General features: G+C 41.1%; 1 protein-coding gene across 2 annotated transcripts in view; it reads left to right on the top strand.

Moving 5' to 3' along the window:
• The window catches only part of TUBGCP3 (tubulin gamma complex associated protein 3), a 74,730-nt gene extending 58,167 nt beyond the window's left edge, over positions 1 to 16,563 (top strand). For both annotated transcript variants that reach the window (XM_018562257.1, XM_018562256.1), the window contains exons 18-22: positions 5,385 to 5,473; positions 5,559 to 5,690; positions 10,552 to 10,692; positions 14,355 to 14,471; positions 16,215 to 16,563. In XM_018562257.1, the coding sequence (XP_018417759.1) occupies positions 5,385 to 5,473; positions 5,559 to 5,690; positions 10,552 to 10,692; positions 14,355 to 14,471; positions 16,215 to 16,373 (638 nt within the window). In that variant the 3' untranslated portion in view covers positions 16,374 to 16,563. The remainder of the gene's footprint in view (positions 1 to 5,384; positions 5,474 to 5,558; positions 5,691 to 10,551; positions 10,693 to 14,354; positions 14,472 to 16,214) is intronic.
• Positions 16,564 to 20,048: the final 3,485 nt, after the last annotated feature.

Raw genomic sequence — 20,048 nt, 5'->3', positions numbered from 1 at the left:
TCTCAAGTATGAAAAATGGTTTCCAGGGGCTAAAAGCTAGAGTTTTGCTCTCAGCCCCTTGTTTTATCACTCCCAACCTGCCCGTGTCTCCACACAGATGGGTGGGACTTCTGGAACATAGTGTTATTGCCCCAGTACCTGTGGCAGAACGGTTTCTGCCTAGTTTCAGTGGTCCTACGCCAACCTGTCCCCAGAAGATATATACAATCTTGGATCCCAAGGCCCTAAATGTTTTTTTATTTTGGCCCAAAATTTTCACATGGAATCCACCAGGTCTATCATAGCCTTTCTCCACCAGGGAGACTTTCAGGCCTCTGTACATAAGGATGCATGTCACCTTTTTTGCACACTACCGTGTTTCCCCGAAAATAAGACAGTCTTATTTTTTTTTTTTTTGCACGAAATAAGACACTAGGTCTTATTTTCGGGGGATGTCTTACCTGGCTGCAGCTGTGCTCTGCCGTCCAGGGAGCCACAAACAGGTGGGCGGGCATGCGTGCGGCCGGGGGGGCGTGTCTGGCAGGGGGGCGGGAGGGAGCTGCCTCTCCGCTCGGAACTAAGGAGACGAGGGGGCGGGCATGCGTGCTGCTGGAGGGGGGGCGTGTCGGGTAGGGGGCGGGAGGGAGCTGCCTCTCCGCTCTGATGTCGTCATCCAGAGAGCAACAGCGTGCGGGTAGGTGGACGGGCGAGGGGGCGGGAGGGAGCTGCGGCCGGTCTTCACAGCTACCCCGGAAGTAAGATCTAGCGCTATCTTCGGGGATGTCTGTAATATAAGACCTACCCCGAACTAGGTCTTATTTTCGGGGTAGGTCTTATATTACAGACATCCCCGAAGATAGCGCTAGGTCTTATTTTCGGGGGATGTCTTACTTTCGGGGAAACACGGTAGTGATTCCTACATATTGCTTTGGGTCTTCTTTCAGTTTGTGGCCCTGCCATTTGGGCTTATCTTCTGCATGTCAGATGTTCACCAAGTACTAGCCTTATTGCATTCTCAGGCCATTCTCATTGTGAGATATCTTGACTACCTTCTACTGAGGGAACTGTCAGCACAGGTTATGGCAGACAATGTAGCCCTAACCGGTCACAACTTGCAGGGGTGTGGTTGGATCGTAAACCTTCAGAAATTGGTGCTGGAACCGACTTATCACTTAGAATATCCTGGGTCTAGTCCTATGCACAACGTTCTTCCTCAGACTCCTATCCTAGACTCATATTCTTCAGTCCAGCAGTCGCCTGACCCTTTGCTTCTTTGAGAGTCCAAGGGCTAAATAAGCCTCCTTTTGAGGCAATCCCATTTGCTTACTTTCACTCCAGTCCCCTATAACACAACATCCTGTCGTGGGACAGTTCATCTTGCACCGAAGACCAGATTGTCCTTGCCTTGCTGGTTCAGGAATCTTGCTCCTTCCCTCTGCTGTTCTGGAAGATGCTCACAATGGTTGCCAGCCTGTCACGCTAGAAAGAACTCCTGAGCACCTTGATAGTGCAGAGGTCTTGGGCGTATAGGAGGAATATTGTTTCCTCATTAACATTGTGGCACTTAAGGCGATTCAGCTATTCCTGCAACACAGAACCTCCCAGCTGGAGAGTCTTCCAATCCAGATTCAGTCAGGCAGTGCCACAGCGGTGGCATATATCAACCATCAGGGTAGAATTAGAAGTCTTGCCATGGCAAAAGAGGTAGAGAAGTTCCTGTCCTCGGCAGAACTTTGCCTACGCCATCAGATGTAGACAATGGACAGGCAGACTTACTCAGCTGGCAAGGCCTGGTCCTAGGGGAACTTCTATAGCGGAAGCTGATCTATGCATCTCCTCTCTTGACACTCCTTCCTTGTAGGCTTCACAGGATTGAGATGGAGGGCATTCTGGTGATCTGCATTGCTTCAGATTGGCCCAGGCAGATGTAGTACTCCGACCTAATTAGATGTCTGGCAGATGCTCTGCAGGCTCTTCCAGATGTCTGGATCTTCTGCCAAGTGCCAAATTACCATCCTGCTTCACATTTACTGGTTTTAATGGCATTGCTGGTCTATCACCACACACGGAAGGTATACATTACTTGGTGCAAGACGAGAGGCCAGGAAATTCTCTATGGGATGAATCCTTTAATTTTTACAGAGTTTGGATCAGCATTTGACCCTCGGCACCATCAAGGGTTAGTTCTCTGATCTTGCTCCCATAGACTGTTGGCTTCCCATCCTTTTATTATGACCTTTGTGCAGGTTGTCTCCGATGTGGATCCCTGTTTTGCTTCTTGGTGACTATTGGATCTAAATTTGTCTCTCTCTGTGATTTTAAAACCTGCCTTTTGAACCTATCCGGGATATTCTCCTTTCCACTCTCAATCACAGGGTTGCTTCTTCTAGTTGGCGTTACCTAATTTCTGAGCTGGCAGCCTTATCCTTTGAAGAACCCTTTCTTGTCTTGCACAAGAACAAGGTGGTGTTGAGACCCAAAACTCCATTCCTTCCTAACGTACCATCTGGCTTTTCACCTTACCCAAGGCATCATTCTTTTTTAGTCCCTCTGGACTGCTCCAGTTCATTAGATCTCCCTCAATTGCCTGGATGTAGTTAAGATTGTAAGAGTTTATATCACAGCCACTGCTTCCTTCAGAAAGACTGACTCTTTGTCATTCCTAATAGTCCTCATAAGGGGAAACCAGCTTCTCGTTCCACTTTTGTGACTCAAGCTTATGATCTGAAGGGTTCTTTGCCACTCTTTCATATCAAGGTACACTACACTAGATCTGTGTCCCTTGGTCTTGTCAGTGTCAGGCTACTGTTTCTCATATTTGCAAGGTTAACGCCTGGTTTTCTGTTCTTATGTTCTCCAAATTTCACCAAGTGGATTTTTAGGCCTTAACTTATGCCAGCTTCAGGTTTAAGGTCCCTCAGGTTGCTTTTTAGGGGTCAGTCAGTCCCCAATTATGATGTTCATGTAGGCCTGTTAGCATTTTCTTTCCTGTTGCCCACCCCTCGGATCGATTTTTTTTTTTGGTTTTTTTTTTTTTTTTTTTTTGATGGGCCGACAGTACATGACTTCCTATGTCCCTCAATGGACAAGAAATCAAATCCTTTTCTTGGAATCCATTGAGGAAGTCATGTACTATCGTGTTATACTTCAATCTACACAAGGACTGGACACTGGCAAACAAAAATTGTAGGCTTGCCCAGGATAATTCCCCTTTTACTCCCAGCATGCCTGAGTTTTGTTGAATCAAGACAATGATCATCAACACAGAGAGGAGGGACCTGTGTCCCTCAATGGACTCCCAAGAAAAAGATTTTTACAGTGATTACAAAAATCCTGTTTTTCCTATAGGAGGATCTGCACTAGAGCACACCTAACAAAATTGTCAAATTTATCTAAGGTTTCAACTTGCCTGTTGAATACCATCTGTAGCATACAGCTAGACACATACCGACACCCACCCTTTGAGGCATTTTGCAGAACTGCTCCCAAGCTCCCACTGCTTGCATCAGAGCTGAGGGCTCTTCAGTGGAGTACTTAGGGAGGGTGCTGTAATATTTTTAGAGGGCTATGTACAGCCCCTCCCTCTAGCCATGATCTTCTTGTATTGCATAGAGAAACCGAGACCCAATGGTGACATCCGTGGGTCTAAAATAATGTATTTATTCAAGACGACAGGTTTTAGTTTAACATTTTCAGTAGCATATTGGTGAGGGCGATCGTGAAGAACTAGGGACAGCAAAATATAAGCAGATTAAACTTCAGCTTTAAGGAGATTGTGACAAGAAATTGACGTGGGCATATAGTGAAAAAAGATTACAATTCTCTTTTTCATTTCATTCTGAGTGCAACCAAATCCAATAAATCTGTGAATTACCCAGGCAAATCCTACAAGTGCTTAATTAAGGCTAAACCCTGCTAAGTGCTTTTAATTGTCATTAAAAAAACAGCCATGAACAGTTTTTGCTAGCATAAACCGATTTTTTTATACTTTCTATAAGGCTTAAGATATGTTTAAAATTGGCTTTGAGTCTAATTAAAAAGCAGGCTGTTGTTTTTCATCGAGAAGTCTTGTAAATCATTAGATATTCGCAGTTAATGCTTTGGCCTGCAAATATGAGGGCAACTACTATGCAGATCAGTATCTAACCCCTATACAGCTATGGTATTTTGGCCCACTTCTACTGCAGAATGTTAACCTCACAGCCGATAAAACTGTACACTGTCACTAGAGATGAACTATGCTTCATGGTTCGTAATCGGCCATAACATACTATGGAGGACTGGCCACACATAAGAATTAAGATTTCTTTTTGCTTTCTATACACCTACACCTACAGAGTTAAGAGGCATATGAGGGTCATGTAAGTAAGGCTTTTCTAGAAATGTTATTTAGTTGTGTCTCCATTTTAGGGATAATCATGCTTTATGGCATTCCCTCTCATTTTCTTAAGCAGATCCAAATTTAAAATGTAGGTCTCCTTGAAAAAATTGGGGATGGGTAGGTGTACAGCGAAAACTTACTGATCTGTTCTAACATTAACCTTCCCAACTTCCAGCGGTTGGTCTGTTCTTATGTTCAATTGCCTAAAGCAGTATTTGAATATCTCCTGATTTTCCAGTCTGTTCAGTACGGTATAGCAACTTCCTGGCCTGGCAAAATTCCAAAAGCAGTTTCAACTTGCCAAAAAGACTTGGGAGTGAAATTCAGTATAGTTTATTCCAGGCTTGGCAGTTTACAAGAATAAGTATTTCTTGAAGGTGAACAGGCATCATGGGTCAAGATGCTTCTTAACTGTATGGGCGGGGGGGGAGAACGCAAAACTAAAGTACACAGCATAGGGAAGCAGGCCGTGTCTACATATGCTGGGAGGAACACTTTCATTTTGGCCAGCTCGGTTTTGGACTTTAACTGTGTTTTGATGAATTTTGCTTCTGGAAACTGATATCACAGGTTAATTAGTAATATAATTATTATACTAGGTTGTCGACAATGATATGATGCACTTCTTCTTTTATTACAATATTAGCAGTCAAGCAATTTTATCTTTCTATATCCATAAATGTTTTATATGAAATCTGCCAAGAAATATGTGAAGGCAAGAAACTTTTACTAATACTTTTACTAATACTTTTGAAAATGCTAGTGCCATGCTGACCCTGTTGTAATACTTTGAGTCATTAAGCCAGAACAAGTGTATGCAGATGTGGGCTTCTGACTTTTCTCGAACTTTCATGATATTAATACTTTTTCTGTATTAATGATTCCAAGTCACCTGGCAAGTTAATGATTCCAAGTCACCTGGCAAGTTTACAGCATTTTCCAAAAGAAGGTCAACCGGGGCAGCCCCGTATATTCGTTATGCTTTTAACCATATATGTATTCTCATTATTCATTTCCATTACAGAACTATCTGGGGTGCTTCATCAGTGTCACGTCCTGGCTTCAGAAATGGTCCATTTCATTCATCAGATGCAGTATTACATCACATTTGAGGTACATTTTTGTTCTCTGTTTTGGCTTTGGTTGATAATGTTCAACCCTATATTAACTGTAGTTTTCCTAATTGTGTGTTCCTTAGGTCCTGGAATGCTCATGGGATGAACTTTGGAACAAGGTGCAGCAAGCACAGGATTTGGATCACATAATTGCAGCACACGAGGTGTTTTTGGATACAATCATTAGTCGCTGCCTTCTTGACAGTGACTCAAGAGTATGTTGACTTCTTCCTATGTATATTTCATTTATATGTTATTTTGCATCGGTATTCTCTAATCCAATCTAGTCTATAGTTATTGAAAATTGTTTAAGTTTTGCTCTTGAGGCCACAATTTTGTTGCATTGTATAGTGGTCATAATTAGAAAAGTTTTATAAAATGACTTTGTACTTGCACCGCAATACAAGTACATTTATACTTGCAGTTGCATACATTTCTACATGTATAGTTGTATTGCAGACTTGATATATACACAAAGAATATCCTTTTTTTTTTAATTATTATTATTATTATTATTATTATTATTACAAACCAACAGACAATACAACATTCACCAGCACTCAGTCCTGCCAGCAAAGAAGACCTAATTGAAATCAATTCTATCCTCTGGCAGGTTTTTTTCTTTCTCATTCAATGAGGGACACAGAAAGTGTTTGAATTTCATGTTGTACTGCTGCCTATAGGAGGATTGGACACTGGGGAAAAAAACAAACCTGTAGGCCAGCCCAGGATAACTCTTCTTTAGACCAGCATGCCTGTTTTTTGTTTTTGTTTTTTTGCTAGCCTTTTAGGAGGACATAATCTTTTTTGCAGACAGCCGCAGAGGCTCTGTCTGATTGAGTCCTTGACTGACGAGCATACCTTCTGCTATTATTTCCAAAATTAAAGGACACTACTACTCTTATTGATGTGGTACACACTACTCTAAAGCCAGACAATCAGCCTATTGTCTGTGCTGTTTCGAGTTGTTTAAAACTCCTAAGGCTACAAAGGCTTTCTTTTTGCACCCACTTTTTCAACTATATGGTCAGGAGCGCCATGGGAATTCACTTTTTTTAACTATTTCCCTGTGGAGGTTGTGAGCATTCTGATAAGCTGTTTGTGCCACTTAAGTGTTTATTAGCCTTGTATCCATTTGAGGATTTTGTTTAGAAGTGGTCTGTTCTCGCTGTGGATCTGGCATCATCCTGCCTTAATACAGTGCTTACTATTCCAGTAGAGGATGTCCCGGTCTTTAAGAACCCAGCCAATAAGCATTTGGAAGCCTTTTCTAGAGCTTTGTTCTTGCTGGTGGGTCCTGCCCTTTATCCAATTCTGGATTTGACCTTTGTCAAACCATGTCTTACCAATTAAGAAATGTCCCTTTTTATAGGAGAGTTTAGACCTCGAACGTTATGGGAGGCGAATAGAATTCGTTTAGTGGGGGTCACCATAAACTCTTGTTTCGTTATAACGTTTGATGTAACAGCACAGAGCACATTCCCTATCCCCTTGATAACCTGACCTTGTCAGATCCACGGTAAATTGATACATTATATGGAGCTGGCCCCCTGGACATAAGTAAGAGCCTCTAATTACTAATAAAAACCAATAAGGAGGCCCTGACATAGTAGAGAAAAGAAGAAAATAGAAAAGCCGACCCTCAAATAGACGAGGCGGCCTACAAAGAACATAACACTAAAGACCGGGGAGTACATCCCAAGTCTGGTTCTATAAACAGTGTATCGACTAAGCTGTAAGGCCAGGGGGCCCAACTTTAGGAGCATCAGATAGCAATCCCAGCTGGTAAAACAGAGTTTCTCCTTCAGGATATGTAGATACATAATATGATTGATTCCGGAAAGAGAATAATAGGCGAAAGGGGAATGCCCATCTATATTTGATCCCTTTAGCGGTTAACACCTGGAGCAATGGCTTCAAATTGCGCCTTTTTTGAATTGTAGTTGGGGAAATATCTGTAAAGATCTGGACTGAGTGTCCCAATATAGTGAGTCCCGACTGTTCCCTGGCGCGTTGCATGACTTGCTCCTTGATATTAAAGAAGTGGGGCTTTACCCTAGGGTGGCCATCTGATCTCATAGCAATAAGGGCCCTGTGTATCCGATCAAACTCGAGTTTCTGCTCCTTGACTTCAGGCAAGAGTTCCTTTTATAAATGTTACCACAGCCCCTTTAAGATCTGTAACTGATTCAGGGAGCCCCCTTATGCGAAAGTGCTGACGCTGTGATCTATTTTCCATATCGTCAACTTTAGAGAGTGCTTCATCTAGTTGCTGTTGGATATCTAGAATACGCCTTGTATTTTGATTAGCACGATCCACTGTCTTATCCAGTTTTAATTCTAGAGACTCTATGCGAGTGCCCAGATCTCTAATATCTGTACATATATCAGACGTAATTTGTTTAGCCATTCTGCTTAAGCCCTGTTCCAGCATTTCCGAGAATTTAGCTATTCAATCAATATTTCCATGAGTCCCAGCCAGATCTAAGTCAGTATCAGCTGTACCAGGGCTAGAAGAGTTAGATGCCTGCTGTGTCATTAACATGTCCTCCAGAGTCCTCTCTATCAAGGAGGAAGTGGATGCCGGCAAATGGGCCCTTCGGGGCCCCGTACTCGCTGCGTCCAGGAGAGGTGAGGCTGACCCGGCTCCCACACTGCGGCGGTCAGATGTGTTGGTACGACTACCGGGTTCCGCCGCCGTCTTCCTGGAAGTGCCGCCCCCTGTCTTTGAGCCCGTCGAGGGTTTAGCGTCCTTACGCTTTGATGTCCATGTCTTACCAGTTAAGAAATGTCCCTTTTTTGTTTCTCCACTCCTTCAACCTCCCTGTCCACCTGCATGTCCTCACTCAGAGCCTGCCAAATCCTCAGGCACGTCTTCCTCTGCATGAAGGTGCACCCCCAATTTCCATAGTGGCAGGATGTTTGTAAACCTTTGCAGAGACCCAGTCAGAGTGCATCTCAGATGCTTGGATGCAAGAGGTGGTATCCACCGGCTACAAACGGAAGTTTTGCTCTCTGCCCCCTCAATTTCTCACCTCCAACCCTCTTGTGTCACCACACAGATTAGCAGATGTTCATCCATCTCTGGCGTTGGTACCAGCCTGGGCACCATCATGGTACAAAGGACATGGTCGTTGTCAGAGTTTCGTCTTCCAATCAACGTCCTGGAACTTTGGGCAATTTGGCTGTCTTTGCAGTGTTGAACCATCTTACTGGATGGTCATCAGATCTGGATGCAGTTAGATAATGCCACAGTGGTGGTGTACATCAACCATCAGGGAGGAACTAGAATTCTTGCAATGGTAAAAGCTAAGAAGTCTACTTGCCGCAAGTTCTGTCATCGAACATGGAAGGCACACTTTATTTGGTGTGAGTCTTGGGCCTCCACCCCAGGAGTTTCTCTTTGAGACAGATCCTCTACTCCTTGCATCTGGGTCTGTACCAGGGTTTGGCTTTCAGTACTATCGAGGTTTAGGTTTCTATTCTGTTTCAGAGACCGTTGGCTTTTCACTCTTTGATTTAAAGCCTTGGTACAGGTAGTCTCCCATGTGTCTCCCCCTGCCTGTTGCCCTATGGCTCTGTGGTATCTGAATCTAGTTCTCTGTGCACTTCAGAAACCACGGTTCAAACCCATTAGAGACATTTCTATCTACTCATGTTACAAAGTAGTTTTCCTTGTAGCCACTGCTTCTTTCTTGAAGACAGATTCCTTTTTTGTATTCCTGTATGGACCCTGTGAGGGTGCACTGGTATCGCGTTCCACCATTGCTAGGTATTTCCGGCTGACCATCATCCAAGCTTTTGTTCTCAGCAATCAGTTTTTCCTGTTAATGTGCAGATTTGTGAGTGCTTCTTGGACTTTTCAGCATCAAGTTCTCTAAGTTCTACCAAGTCGAGGTTTTATTTTATGCCAGCTTTGGGCAGTCCTTTGAGTTGTAGGCAGTCAGTTATGTTATTTTTTTTTCTTTTTCTATGTTTATAATCAGTACTGCTTTTGCTTCAAAACTGAGGAATGCTGGTAGAAGGGGGTTATCCTGGGCTAGCTTACAGTTTGTTTTTTTGCCAGTGTTGAATCCTCCTGTGGGTGGCACTTTAACCCGAAAGTTAAAGACTTCCTCTGTAAAATCCTACTTTTGGGGTCAACTGGGGGACAGAGTATAAAAATCCTATTGTCAATGTTCCCATTTGAAAGAGGATCACTGTCTGTTCTGGAGACACAACAGGTTATAAAAAAAATCTTCTAAAAGCGAATAGAAATTCCAGATTTTTCCCAGGACTGCTGCCCAAGTGAAAGTAGTGTTACAGATTGCAATAAAAAAAAAATTAACCCCTCCCAATTTTGTCGATAATGAGAAAACCAACTTGTCTGGGGCTATTCTTTTATAAAACTTTATTTCCTAATGGTACATTACGGGCCACAGGCTTGGTTATTCAGGTACATTGCCTTCGAGTGACTGGACACTAGCAAACAGAGCTGAAATGGGCAGCCATATAACCCCTTTGACAGATGTAATGCACATGTGTGCCACAGTTTCGGGATGTGCTCTCTCAATACCATGCACTGGCTCCCCCTTCTCTCAAATTTGCGCCTGAAAAGCTCCTATTCAGGACATTCCGTTTCCCTGCTACCTGAAAGGCTGGACGCTGTTGGTGTTCCCTTCCCGCTGTGCAGTGAAGATGGAAGAACCCCTTTGGGGACTAGGATCACACCCACCTATACCATTGCAGATCACAGGTTCAGAGGGGATGACACAGACTCTCGTTCAGCTCACAGAAAAGGGTGATCTACGGTGTTTCTCACCTAAGGCCCCTGACACTGATGTTTTAGACCACTGCCTCCTGCCTGAGTTGCTTCCTTCCTTAAAGGGCATCAATAACCCCTTCAGGGGTGTTACAAAACTTCAAAATAAAATGTTAATCAGTTCTCTTTGCTGGCTAGTATGATTTTAGTGCTGTATTGTTCATTTTGTTTTGAATAGCTCCACTCACATCTACCTGTTCTCTGCTACTTATAAAAACTGCCACTTTCTGGCTTTAATTAAATAATTATTTTATATGACAATTATTTTCCTCCAGGCTCTACTAAATCAACTTCGTGCCGTGTTTGACCAGATAATTGAGTTTCAGAATGCCCAGGATGCAATGTATAGGGCCTCTCTTGAAGAGTTACAACGGAGGTTGCAGTTTGAGGAGCGAAAAAAAGAAAGAGAATCAGAGGTATGACTTCCAGAAAGCAAAACACAACAGTTTTTTTTGTTTTGTTTAAGGAGACACTTTGACCACTATTTCAATTATTTTTATTGTCAGTGTAAGTCTGTATGTCTGTTTGGTTCTCCTAGTGGTAGATCTTTACCATTTTCCAATACCCTAAATATCACCAGAAAATTGATAGTTTGACCTCTTGAAGACCGTGATTGTAAACGCCCTTCCTGGCCAGGCCATTTTTCGGAAATTAATTTTATATAATTTGTTTGGAACAGATGGAGCTTTCTTTTGGTGGTATTTAATCACCACTGGGTTTTACATTTTTTGCTATTTAAGGAAGAAAGTATTGAAAAAAAAACAAAAACACTTTTCGTTATGTTAGGAAACATTTATTATTAGTCAATTTTTTTGGTAACATAAAAGATGAGGTCACATCAGGTAAATAGATAGCAAACATTCCAAGCCTTAAAACTGCGTGCACCCGTGATATCGCAAAACGTTCCAAGCCCATAATTGCCCATATTCAACCCTTTAAAAACTTTTATTGTTAACAATAATTGATGGCCCTAGAATTATTGTTAACACTATGACGTTAGTTTAATCGTCGTTTTCCCACGTAGGCGCCCCCAACATGTGTGTATGTAGGGGGAAGGAGACTTTAAAAAAAAAAACACTTGTGTGACTTTTTTTAACTTTTCTTAAAACAGCTTCTTCTCCGGCCACAGCAGCCGGAAGAATGACTGGCTGAAATCGGAGGGGAGGTCAGCTGGTGAACGTTTGCTGATCTACAAGTGATTGGGGTTGTAGGGTATCCCTGCTCTTGTGGGCTTTCGGTTATTGCCAGCCTCTATGTTAGTGTCAGGGTGTCTGTACTCTAGGAGAGACATCCAGATGATCACTTTAGTCCTCATCGAAGTGTTGAGGGTTTGTCACCTGTGTGCCCCTCCTTCCTTTTTTTTTTAGGTATTTGATTTTTCTGGGTTTGGACCCAGCCAATTGTTTTCTTCTGTTGACCTTCTCAGTTGTTGGTTTGTGTGTTTTTTATATTTTTATGGTAGTGTCTTTTTCACTTCGAAACATTTGTAGATAAAGGTTGGAGAAAGACACAGGTCCATCCAGTCTAACCTGTCAGATTACCTATTCTAAGAGTATACATCTTCTTGTAAGTTGTGCTCTTCAGGGAAAGTACCTAGAAGTTTTTGAATTAGTCGGTGCTACAGCCACATTTTTGCTGCTCGGACTGCTCCAACCGCCTCTGGAATGTTAGATTAAACTACCTTTCCTCTGATACTAACTTCCCAAGAGTCCTCTTCAGGGACCTAAGATTAATCCAAGTTTTTGTAATTTGTAGATGGCAATCATGTCTCCTCTTGAGCGCTTCCTCTCCAAAGTAAATACATTTAGTTGACATTGTTCCTTGTAACTCTAGCCTCCTTATACACTTTGCTGGACCCTTTCCATTTCTAGGACATCCCTTCTATTAGCTGTGGGACCAAAATTGAGCCGCATATTCAAGATGAGGCCAAACCAATATTTTGTAAAGGGTAAAATTATTGATCTGTCCCTCAAATACCCATTTTTAATGCATGCATCACAACCCTAAATACTGATATCCTCTCTCTCACTCACCTTTCAGATTACTTTTCACATGTAGATATACTATTCCACCTCTTCTATCAACCATGTCCCTCCTAAAGAGAGTACAACCTTGGATAAAGTTCTTGAAAGCAGTTCTACCCCCCCCATTCCACCTACCTTTATTCCCCATTCCCATTATGTTTCTTAGTTCCTACAACCCCCTCTAGTTTAAAAGCAACCTTCTATCCATTTTTCCCTATTGAGGGGCAGCCTGCCCCTTCAGTAGAGTTGATAGCCAACTGCAAAGTCAGCCAGTTCTTTATGAACCCTTTTTCCTACACCAGCTTTTCACACCTCACTAAACTCCCTCTGCCTGTCTGGTGTGGCACTGTCAGTATTTCAGAAAATACTATGCAAGTCCAGGTTCTTTCGTTTGTTACCAAATTCCCTGAAATTTGTTTTTTGGGGCACTCGGTAAACTACAAACTGGCAGTCAGTCTTTGTGACAGATTACCTTGTCGGTCTTCCTAATAACTGAGTTGGCTACCACCAATATCTGTCTTTCTTTACCTGGATAGCTGCCCCCTTCTTTACTGGAGCAGACATTCCCCTGGCAGCTAGAGAGAGTATTCTGGTGAATCACTGGATTGGGTCTGCTGTTCTCACGGACAGGGGCCTATTGCACCTTCAGTAAGGAGTTTTCCCTTGGCAGCAGTTTCTTTTTTTGTCCTCCTCTTGAACATCAGGTCCATCCTTTGTCCTTCCCCTAGTCGTGGAAGTTCTGGTAGAGGGCTTCTCCCCATTTATCCTTAAATTGTGAGTTGGTTCTTTCAGATACCTCTGATGTGATAGTCTTTAAATTTTATTGCTTTTCGACATCCAGAGTTAACTAGAATTCTTTTGTCTCTCAATGAACGATAAAGAAAATAAGATTTTTGTACTTACTGTAAAATCTTTTCTTGTAGTCTATTGAGGGCACAGGTCCCATCCCTCAATGTTTTCTGTTTGGTAGTATCCCAGCCTCCTGTACGTGTCAGTGTAAACCAACACAGTACAAAGGGTTAAATAGGGCACTAGTAGAAAGTAGTTGATAATACTTTTAATGTTTGTTTTTTTTACTTTCAGGGTTGCTTCAGCAACTCCTGTGTATAAAACTAAAACAAAAATATGGATACTTTGTAATTAGTCAGAGGCCTGACTAGATTGCATCATTGTTTACAAGTCCTGGCAGGATTGTTGTTACTACAGTTGATTACTGAATTACCTGCTAGTAACAGCTCTGATACACAGAGCAGGGCTTCAGGTGTTATACTGACTGCAGTTGTCCAAAGCTGCACGCAGGCATTGGCTCAGCAGGAAAGGACCCTATATTGCCAACTGGTTACAGAAGGAAAACTAGATCCATAACTAAAAAAAAAACGGTGTTGTCCGTATCTACATGTCAGATGTAGATGCTTACTTGTTTTCTAAGCAGGCAATTTATTTTGTGTTTTTGCACACGTTAGTCCTTAAGTAACCTACAACTGCCCATAATTATATATTTTATATTTGAAAGCAGGGACCCTGTAGAATAAAATGGTGACAGTTGCAATTTTTTGTTGCGTGATATTAGTGCAACTATTTATCACACCCACATTTTCTGTGAAAATAAACTTAATTTAATTTTAGTGCACATAAACACAATATATTACCAATTTGTGGTAAAATATAAAAGAAGAGGTTGCACCAAGTAAATGGGTACCAAATATGTCAAACTTTGCAGGTGCCAGTGCAGCGTTGATGAACTACGGTACTGAAAATTGTCTATAGGCAATGTTTTTTAAAGCTTTTACAAGTCATCAGTTTAGAGGTACCAAAGAGGGGTTTGCTTTCTCGGCACAGCGGCCATTTGGCTCATGCGGTGTATTTTTTTAAAATCAATTAATACAAGGCGTTGTCTGGCCCAATGTAAGTATGCAAACTAATGCATACCTATGGTCCAGCTTGAAATACCTTTTTTAGTCAGTTTGGTACAGCTAGGAAATAAAATATTTCTGTTTCCACTTAATGCATGTTTGTGTTTATGGACTTACTATTTTGCTGTCTTTTTGTTGTAGGGAAAATGGGGAGTTACAGAAGCTGAAGAGGAGGAAGAGAATAAAAGGGTTTTAGAATTTCAAGAATCAATACCAAAAATGCGTTCTCAATTACGGATTCTCACTCATTTCTATCAGGTAAAAATACATTTGATAGGTACATGGCATTTTATATTTATTTATTGATTTAGCTAGATTTATGCCCTCTTGTCCTTCATAAAAAAAACCCACACATTTGGGTCAGATAACTATGGAAACGTTTCTGTCTTTACCTTTGACTATAGTTATAGTGGTAATAGATAAAGAATTGCCTTGAAGTTTATGCATTGACTTTCTTTTTTTTAGTTTTGGATCTACAAGTGAGTAGGGTTAAAACCCAGACAAAGTTACACTTACACTTTTGCCATCTGTACGGTTGTGAAATTCCGCTTCACTTCCTGTCCCAGAGACGCAAAAAGAAGTTGGAGGAAATCTCCTAAAGTGCAGGAAATTCTCTTCTTAAAACACTTGTAACTGAAACAAGTGTCTCCATGTTTCCATATTTTTTTAAATTTTAACTGCAGCTTTCAGAGTTTTCACAAGAACTTTTTTTGCTAAACTGTAAAAAATGAAGCAATGCAAAACTGTAAATAAACAACTTCTGTCAGAAATCTGGAGGTTGACCTTGCACTTGTGTAATGTAGTAATGCCTAATCTGTAGTGCCGTTTTTGTGCACTGGTTTGGTGTGTGTTGTGATAAAATGATGGAGGCATACATTTTATCGCAACACAGTACAGAGGCTTCCTGTTCATTCACAAACCAAGGGGATAATAAATGTTTACTGTCTCCCCAGCTTTGAAGGAACATGAAGTGGTCTGTAGTGCTTCCTGTTCATTCATAACCGGGGAGCATAGTAAGCACTTAATACCTCCTTAGTTAGGAATGAACATTGGAGTGAGCAGTACTGATCACTCCAGTGTTTGCTAAGTACAAGGAAGGATTGGCATATATTTCACATATTGGCTGTTCCTCATCTCCGCATCCTGAATTGCTCCGCCCCACTCCCGCCTTTCACTACTGCTTTCTCCTCCCGTTGCTCTGTCCTCCCTGCTGGACATTGGCAGGAGGATCGGCTCTCTGTCCTCTCTGATCCCTGCTGTCTTTGCTGATGCAGTTGGGGGAAAGTGGAGGGGACACAGACCAGAGCATGCGGACATACCCCCGGCGGGAAGGAGAGAGTTGCAGAGCGACAGGGCCCGGGGGGGTTCTTTGAAGGGGATGGTGATATTCAATGGATAGCTGTAATTCGCAGCATGACAGCTATTCATTTACACAGAAGAGTCGGGCCATTCTGCTATAAGTTTATGGTCACTGAAGCGACCATGAACTTATAGCAGAGAGTTGAATGCAGTCAAAGTACTGAGCTGGCCAGCTAGGAACGTTTTTGTTCCGCCGTATGCCTTACATTTGTGCTAGGGAAAGGGTTAAATTGCCTAAAACTGAACTACAGCTTTAAAAATGTATATGTACTTAAATTGGACCAGCTTGGCACAATGTAAGTATATATGAATGATCCCTGGAAGATCCATGGAGATTGTGTAATATGCTGTAATAGCCATAGCTTCTACAGTGTATTAAAGCATTTTCTGGGTATAGGAACAGCCATTGTGCTGAGCAACTTCCCTTGTGTTGTTAAAACACAGCAGGTTGCTCGCTCAGCACATCCCCCATCTACAGGATGCCTAGTATTTTTCTCAGTGAATATTAGGCATTCTTATTGGACAAAGGGCGGTGCTGTGACATCACTGCCTCTCAAGTAAATCAACACCACTTTGTTGCAAAGATTAGTATATATTTAATGCTTAAAACTCTTAAATTGTTGTATCTTTTTCTATCTTTAGGGTATTGTGCAGCAGTTTCTAGTTTTGCTGACTACAAGTACAGATGAAAGCCTAAGGTTTTTGAGCTTTAGGTTGGACTTCAATGAACATTATAAAGCTAGAGAGCCAAGGCTTCGTATGTCACTGGGGACCAGAGGAAGACGCAGCTTACACGCCTGAGAACTGAAACTGGAATTCTGTGGAGAAATAGAAGTAACACTAACCAAGAGGACCCACATTTTCCTTTTGGTTCTTACTGTCTTGCTGGAATATTCTATGTATCACAGGTTTCTGTAAATGATCCTTTCCACTGACTCTTTAATTTTATATTCCACAGCTGTATGTATACATATATATATTACAGATACAGTTTGTTTTTTGTTTTTTATGTCCGCCAGGTCATTTTGGAAGCAAAGGACATATTTATAAAGCAGTACCTGAACTCGCTTATCAAATAAAGCGCTTCTAGCTTCTACAGACTTTTCAGGTGTCAGTTACAAGACATCATCATCTAGGTTATTCCGAAATCAAACGTAGCTTCTTATTCTTCTTCTTCTTCTTTTTTTTTTTTTTTTTAATACAATCAAACCAAATAATGTGCTGTGCTTTGCTTTTATTTATCCAGATCTTCTTTAGAATTTCAATGTGTATACAGCAGAGCTGCAGGAAATAAAAGCTTCTTTGTATACTTTGTAGTTTCTTCATGGAGACTCTTGAGTGCAACTGTTTACATTGTAAATTACAATATTGTATTTTTTTTTATAAAGTGTCTGTTTGCTTTTACTGTTTTGTTATAGTAAAGTATTTATTATGTTTGGTGGCAGAATGGAGAAATAATGTATCGCAATGTAATGTCTAGAAATCTCAGAACAATTTGGTCACGTCATAAAGTACCTCTTTCTAGTTCAGTAGCCTGAGATTTTGCAACTTGAGCTCTTGTAGATCTCAGCTTGAGGCCATTAACTCTGCACCTAATAAGCAAGTATGTAGTTTTAGGTGTGCATATAGTTTTGGGAGTAGGATTAAGGGAAACCTGTCAGGATAGGGATATGGCGACTGCCATTGCTAGCTTGTCTTAGTGTAGTAAAGTTAATGACACAGCCATACAACTCCTATGTGGTGTTACTGACTGTATCAGGTGTTGGAACCCCAAAACATGTTTGTTGGGTGATGGTTATTCTCTAAGTAATCAAGTATTTCATCCCTAGAGCAATTATTATAGGTATTTATATATCGGTGACAATTTCACATCAGTCCCTGTGCTCATGGAGCTTACAATCCAAAGTCTCTATCTCACACGCATACATACAGGGCCGATTTAGAAAGACAACCTTCCAGCATCTTGGGAGTGTGGGAGGAGGAATCCGGAGTACCTGGAGGAAACCCGCGCAAGCACAAGAACATGCAGATTCTTTGCAGATAGTGTCCTGCAGAGATGCTGCATTTTTAATCTAACCGATTCCCTTTAGATGTTAAGTTAAGGCGGGGTTCAAGTTTAGTATGCATCTTAAAGCAAACCTTCATAAACGTTCTATCCGGCCAATATCATTAAATAGCATGCAAATCGAGGTGACAGTAGCTTCCTTCATATTCTAGAGAACAAGTACTTAATGTTAAGGTACTCTTATGCTATATAAATTAGATCATATAACAAATATAAAATGTGTAATTGGCTGCAAAACTGGGGATTCGCTTTAGTCAGTGAATGGGCTTTAAAACCAGTCCTCGTTGATCTCTGTAGCTGCAGTGTCTTTAGAATTTTTGTCATCATCTTTGATGATGAATTACACCAAAGTCTGTTTCTAACCAGCTTATAGCACCTACTGTTGTTTATAGTAACGCTGGCAGTCTGCCACAGGAAGCAAGGTGATTATGAGCTACGATTTCAGTGCCTCTGTTGTGAACTACTTACAGTGTATATATAATGTTTCAATGTCCCTAGCTTGACCACAGGTTCAATTGAAGTAATACATTGCCTACTTAAAGTTAAATGTTTAATTCTGACTGTGGTGTACACTTAAGGGTTAGCATGAGGGTTAGGTGGTGGTTGTAATATTTAGATTTATTTTTAGGGGTTAATTTAAGTTTACGGTCTCATTCTAACCCTTTTGCTGTCAAGCCCTCAAACGCTTTTAACCTCAGCTGGCCAGACCATTTTTGCAATTTTTCCTCATTTGTTTTGATTTTCTATTGCTGCATTGCTAGCATTTGTAAAAGATCCCCCAAACCATATATTTTCTGAAAGCACAATAGAATAAAAAAAAAATGGTTCCAATTATTTTGTGCGTCCTGTGATAATTGTGCAAAGTTTAAATCAAAATTTAAACCGATAAAAATACACAATTAAATTGATAAAAGCACACTAAAATCAGTATCGGTGCACAAAAAGTTTTTTCTTTTTTCCGACTAGATCTAAAAAGGTAAAACCTGTATTGAGTAAATAAATAACATATTTGTAAATGTTTAAAATTGCACCTTTTTTGCAAAACAGTAAAAAAAAATGAAGTAACGCAAAACTGTAAATAAGCGACTTATGTAAAAAAATCGTTTGTGCACTGTGTTGGTGATGTGGTATGATAAAATGATGCAGGCGTACATTTAATCGCAGCACAGCGTATCACAACGCATGGCAATGCGTCAACACTTTGCCATATGCTCTTACCGTTAAATTGATTTTTTTTTTCTTTTCTAAAGAACATTAAGCACTGCAATGTGGAAACTAGGAAAAAGCCATCCTAGATTTAATCATTACTAATAATGCGGCGTTAATTGAGGATATTGCAATCGGGGAGTCAATGGGTAATAGTGATCACAATGTGATTACTTTCAATATTGGGTACAAGAAAGAGAAGTGGGCTGCTTGGACAAGAACCCTAAACTTCAGAAAGGCTAACTTTGATAAGTTATGCCAGCTAGTGTGTGACATCAAATGGGAAAACTTATTTCACAATCTGAGCACTAACCAAAGGCGAGATTGTTTTAAGAACACATTACAAAAGGCTATTACCAAGTGTATACCATTGGGTAACAAAGGTAAAAGATCAAAAACTAAGCCTGTATGGCTAAATAGAACAGTGAATCAACACATCAAGGACAAGAGAATGGCATTTAGAAAATATAAGATGGGGACGGCATTGGCGTTCCATAACTACAAAGAATGTAATAAAAGATGTAAAAAAGTAATTCGGGAATCTAAAATAGAGTGCGAAAAACATAGCCTCATTCTGTAAGAGGAACCCCAAAAATTTCTACCAATACATAAACAGTAAAAAGGCAAGAAAGGAGCATATAGGCCCAATAAAGGACGAAAACGGGAAGTTAGTCACCAACGACAGGGAGAGGGCCGAGGCGTTGAATGCCTTTTTCTCCTCAGTATACACTTGTGAAAAGGACGGGTTTAATGTGCATAAGAAAACACATAGTTCATCACAAAATATACCCCCAGTGGCTGACGGAAACCGGGATACAACATAGACTTAAACTACTTAATGTAAATAAAGCATTAGGACCAGATCACCTGCACCCCAAGGTACTTAAAGAACTAAGCCAGGTTATAACGAGACCATTATACCTCATTTTTAAGGACTCAATGACAGTACCAAGCGACTGGCGAAAGGCTACGGTGGTACCGATATTCAAAAAGGGCAAGATGCCAACCTGGGAACTACAGACCAGTTAGTCTTACATCGGTAGTATGCAAACTGTTAGAGGGAATGATTTAAGGACTACTTAGTAGAATTTGTTAAGGATAATGGCATAGTAAATGATAACCAGCATGGGTTTAGGAAAGACCGTTCCTGCCAGACTAATCTATCTTTTTACGAAGGGGTAAGTAGAAATCTGGATGGAGGGAGG

Source organism: Nanorana parkeri, unplaced genomic scaffold (genome assembly GCF_000935625.1).
Source record: "Nanorana parkeri isolate BGI_ZX_2015 unplaced genomic scaffold, ASM93562v1 scaffold567, whole genome shotgun sequence".
NCBI lineage: Eukaryota > Metazoa > Chordata > Amphibia > Anura > Dicroglossidae > Nanorana > Nanorana parkeri.
The sequence above is the reverse complement of the archived record's forward strand: the minus strand, read 5'-3'. Positions and strand labels throughout refer to the sequence as shown.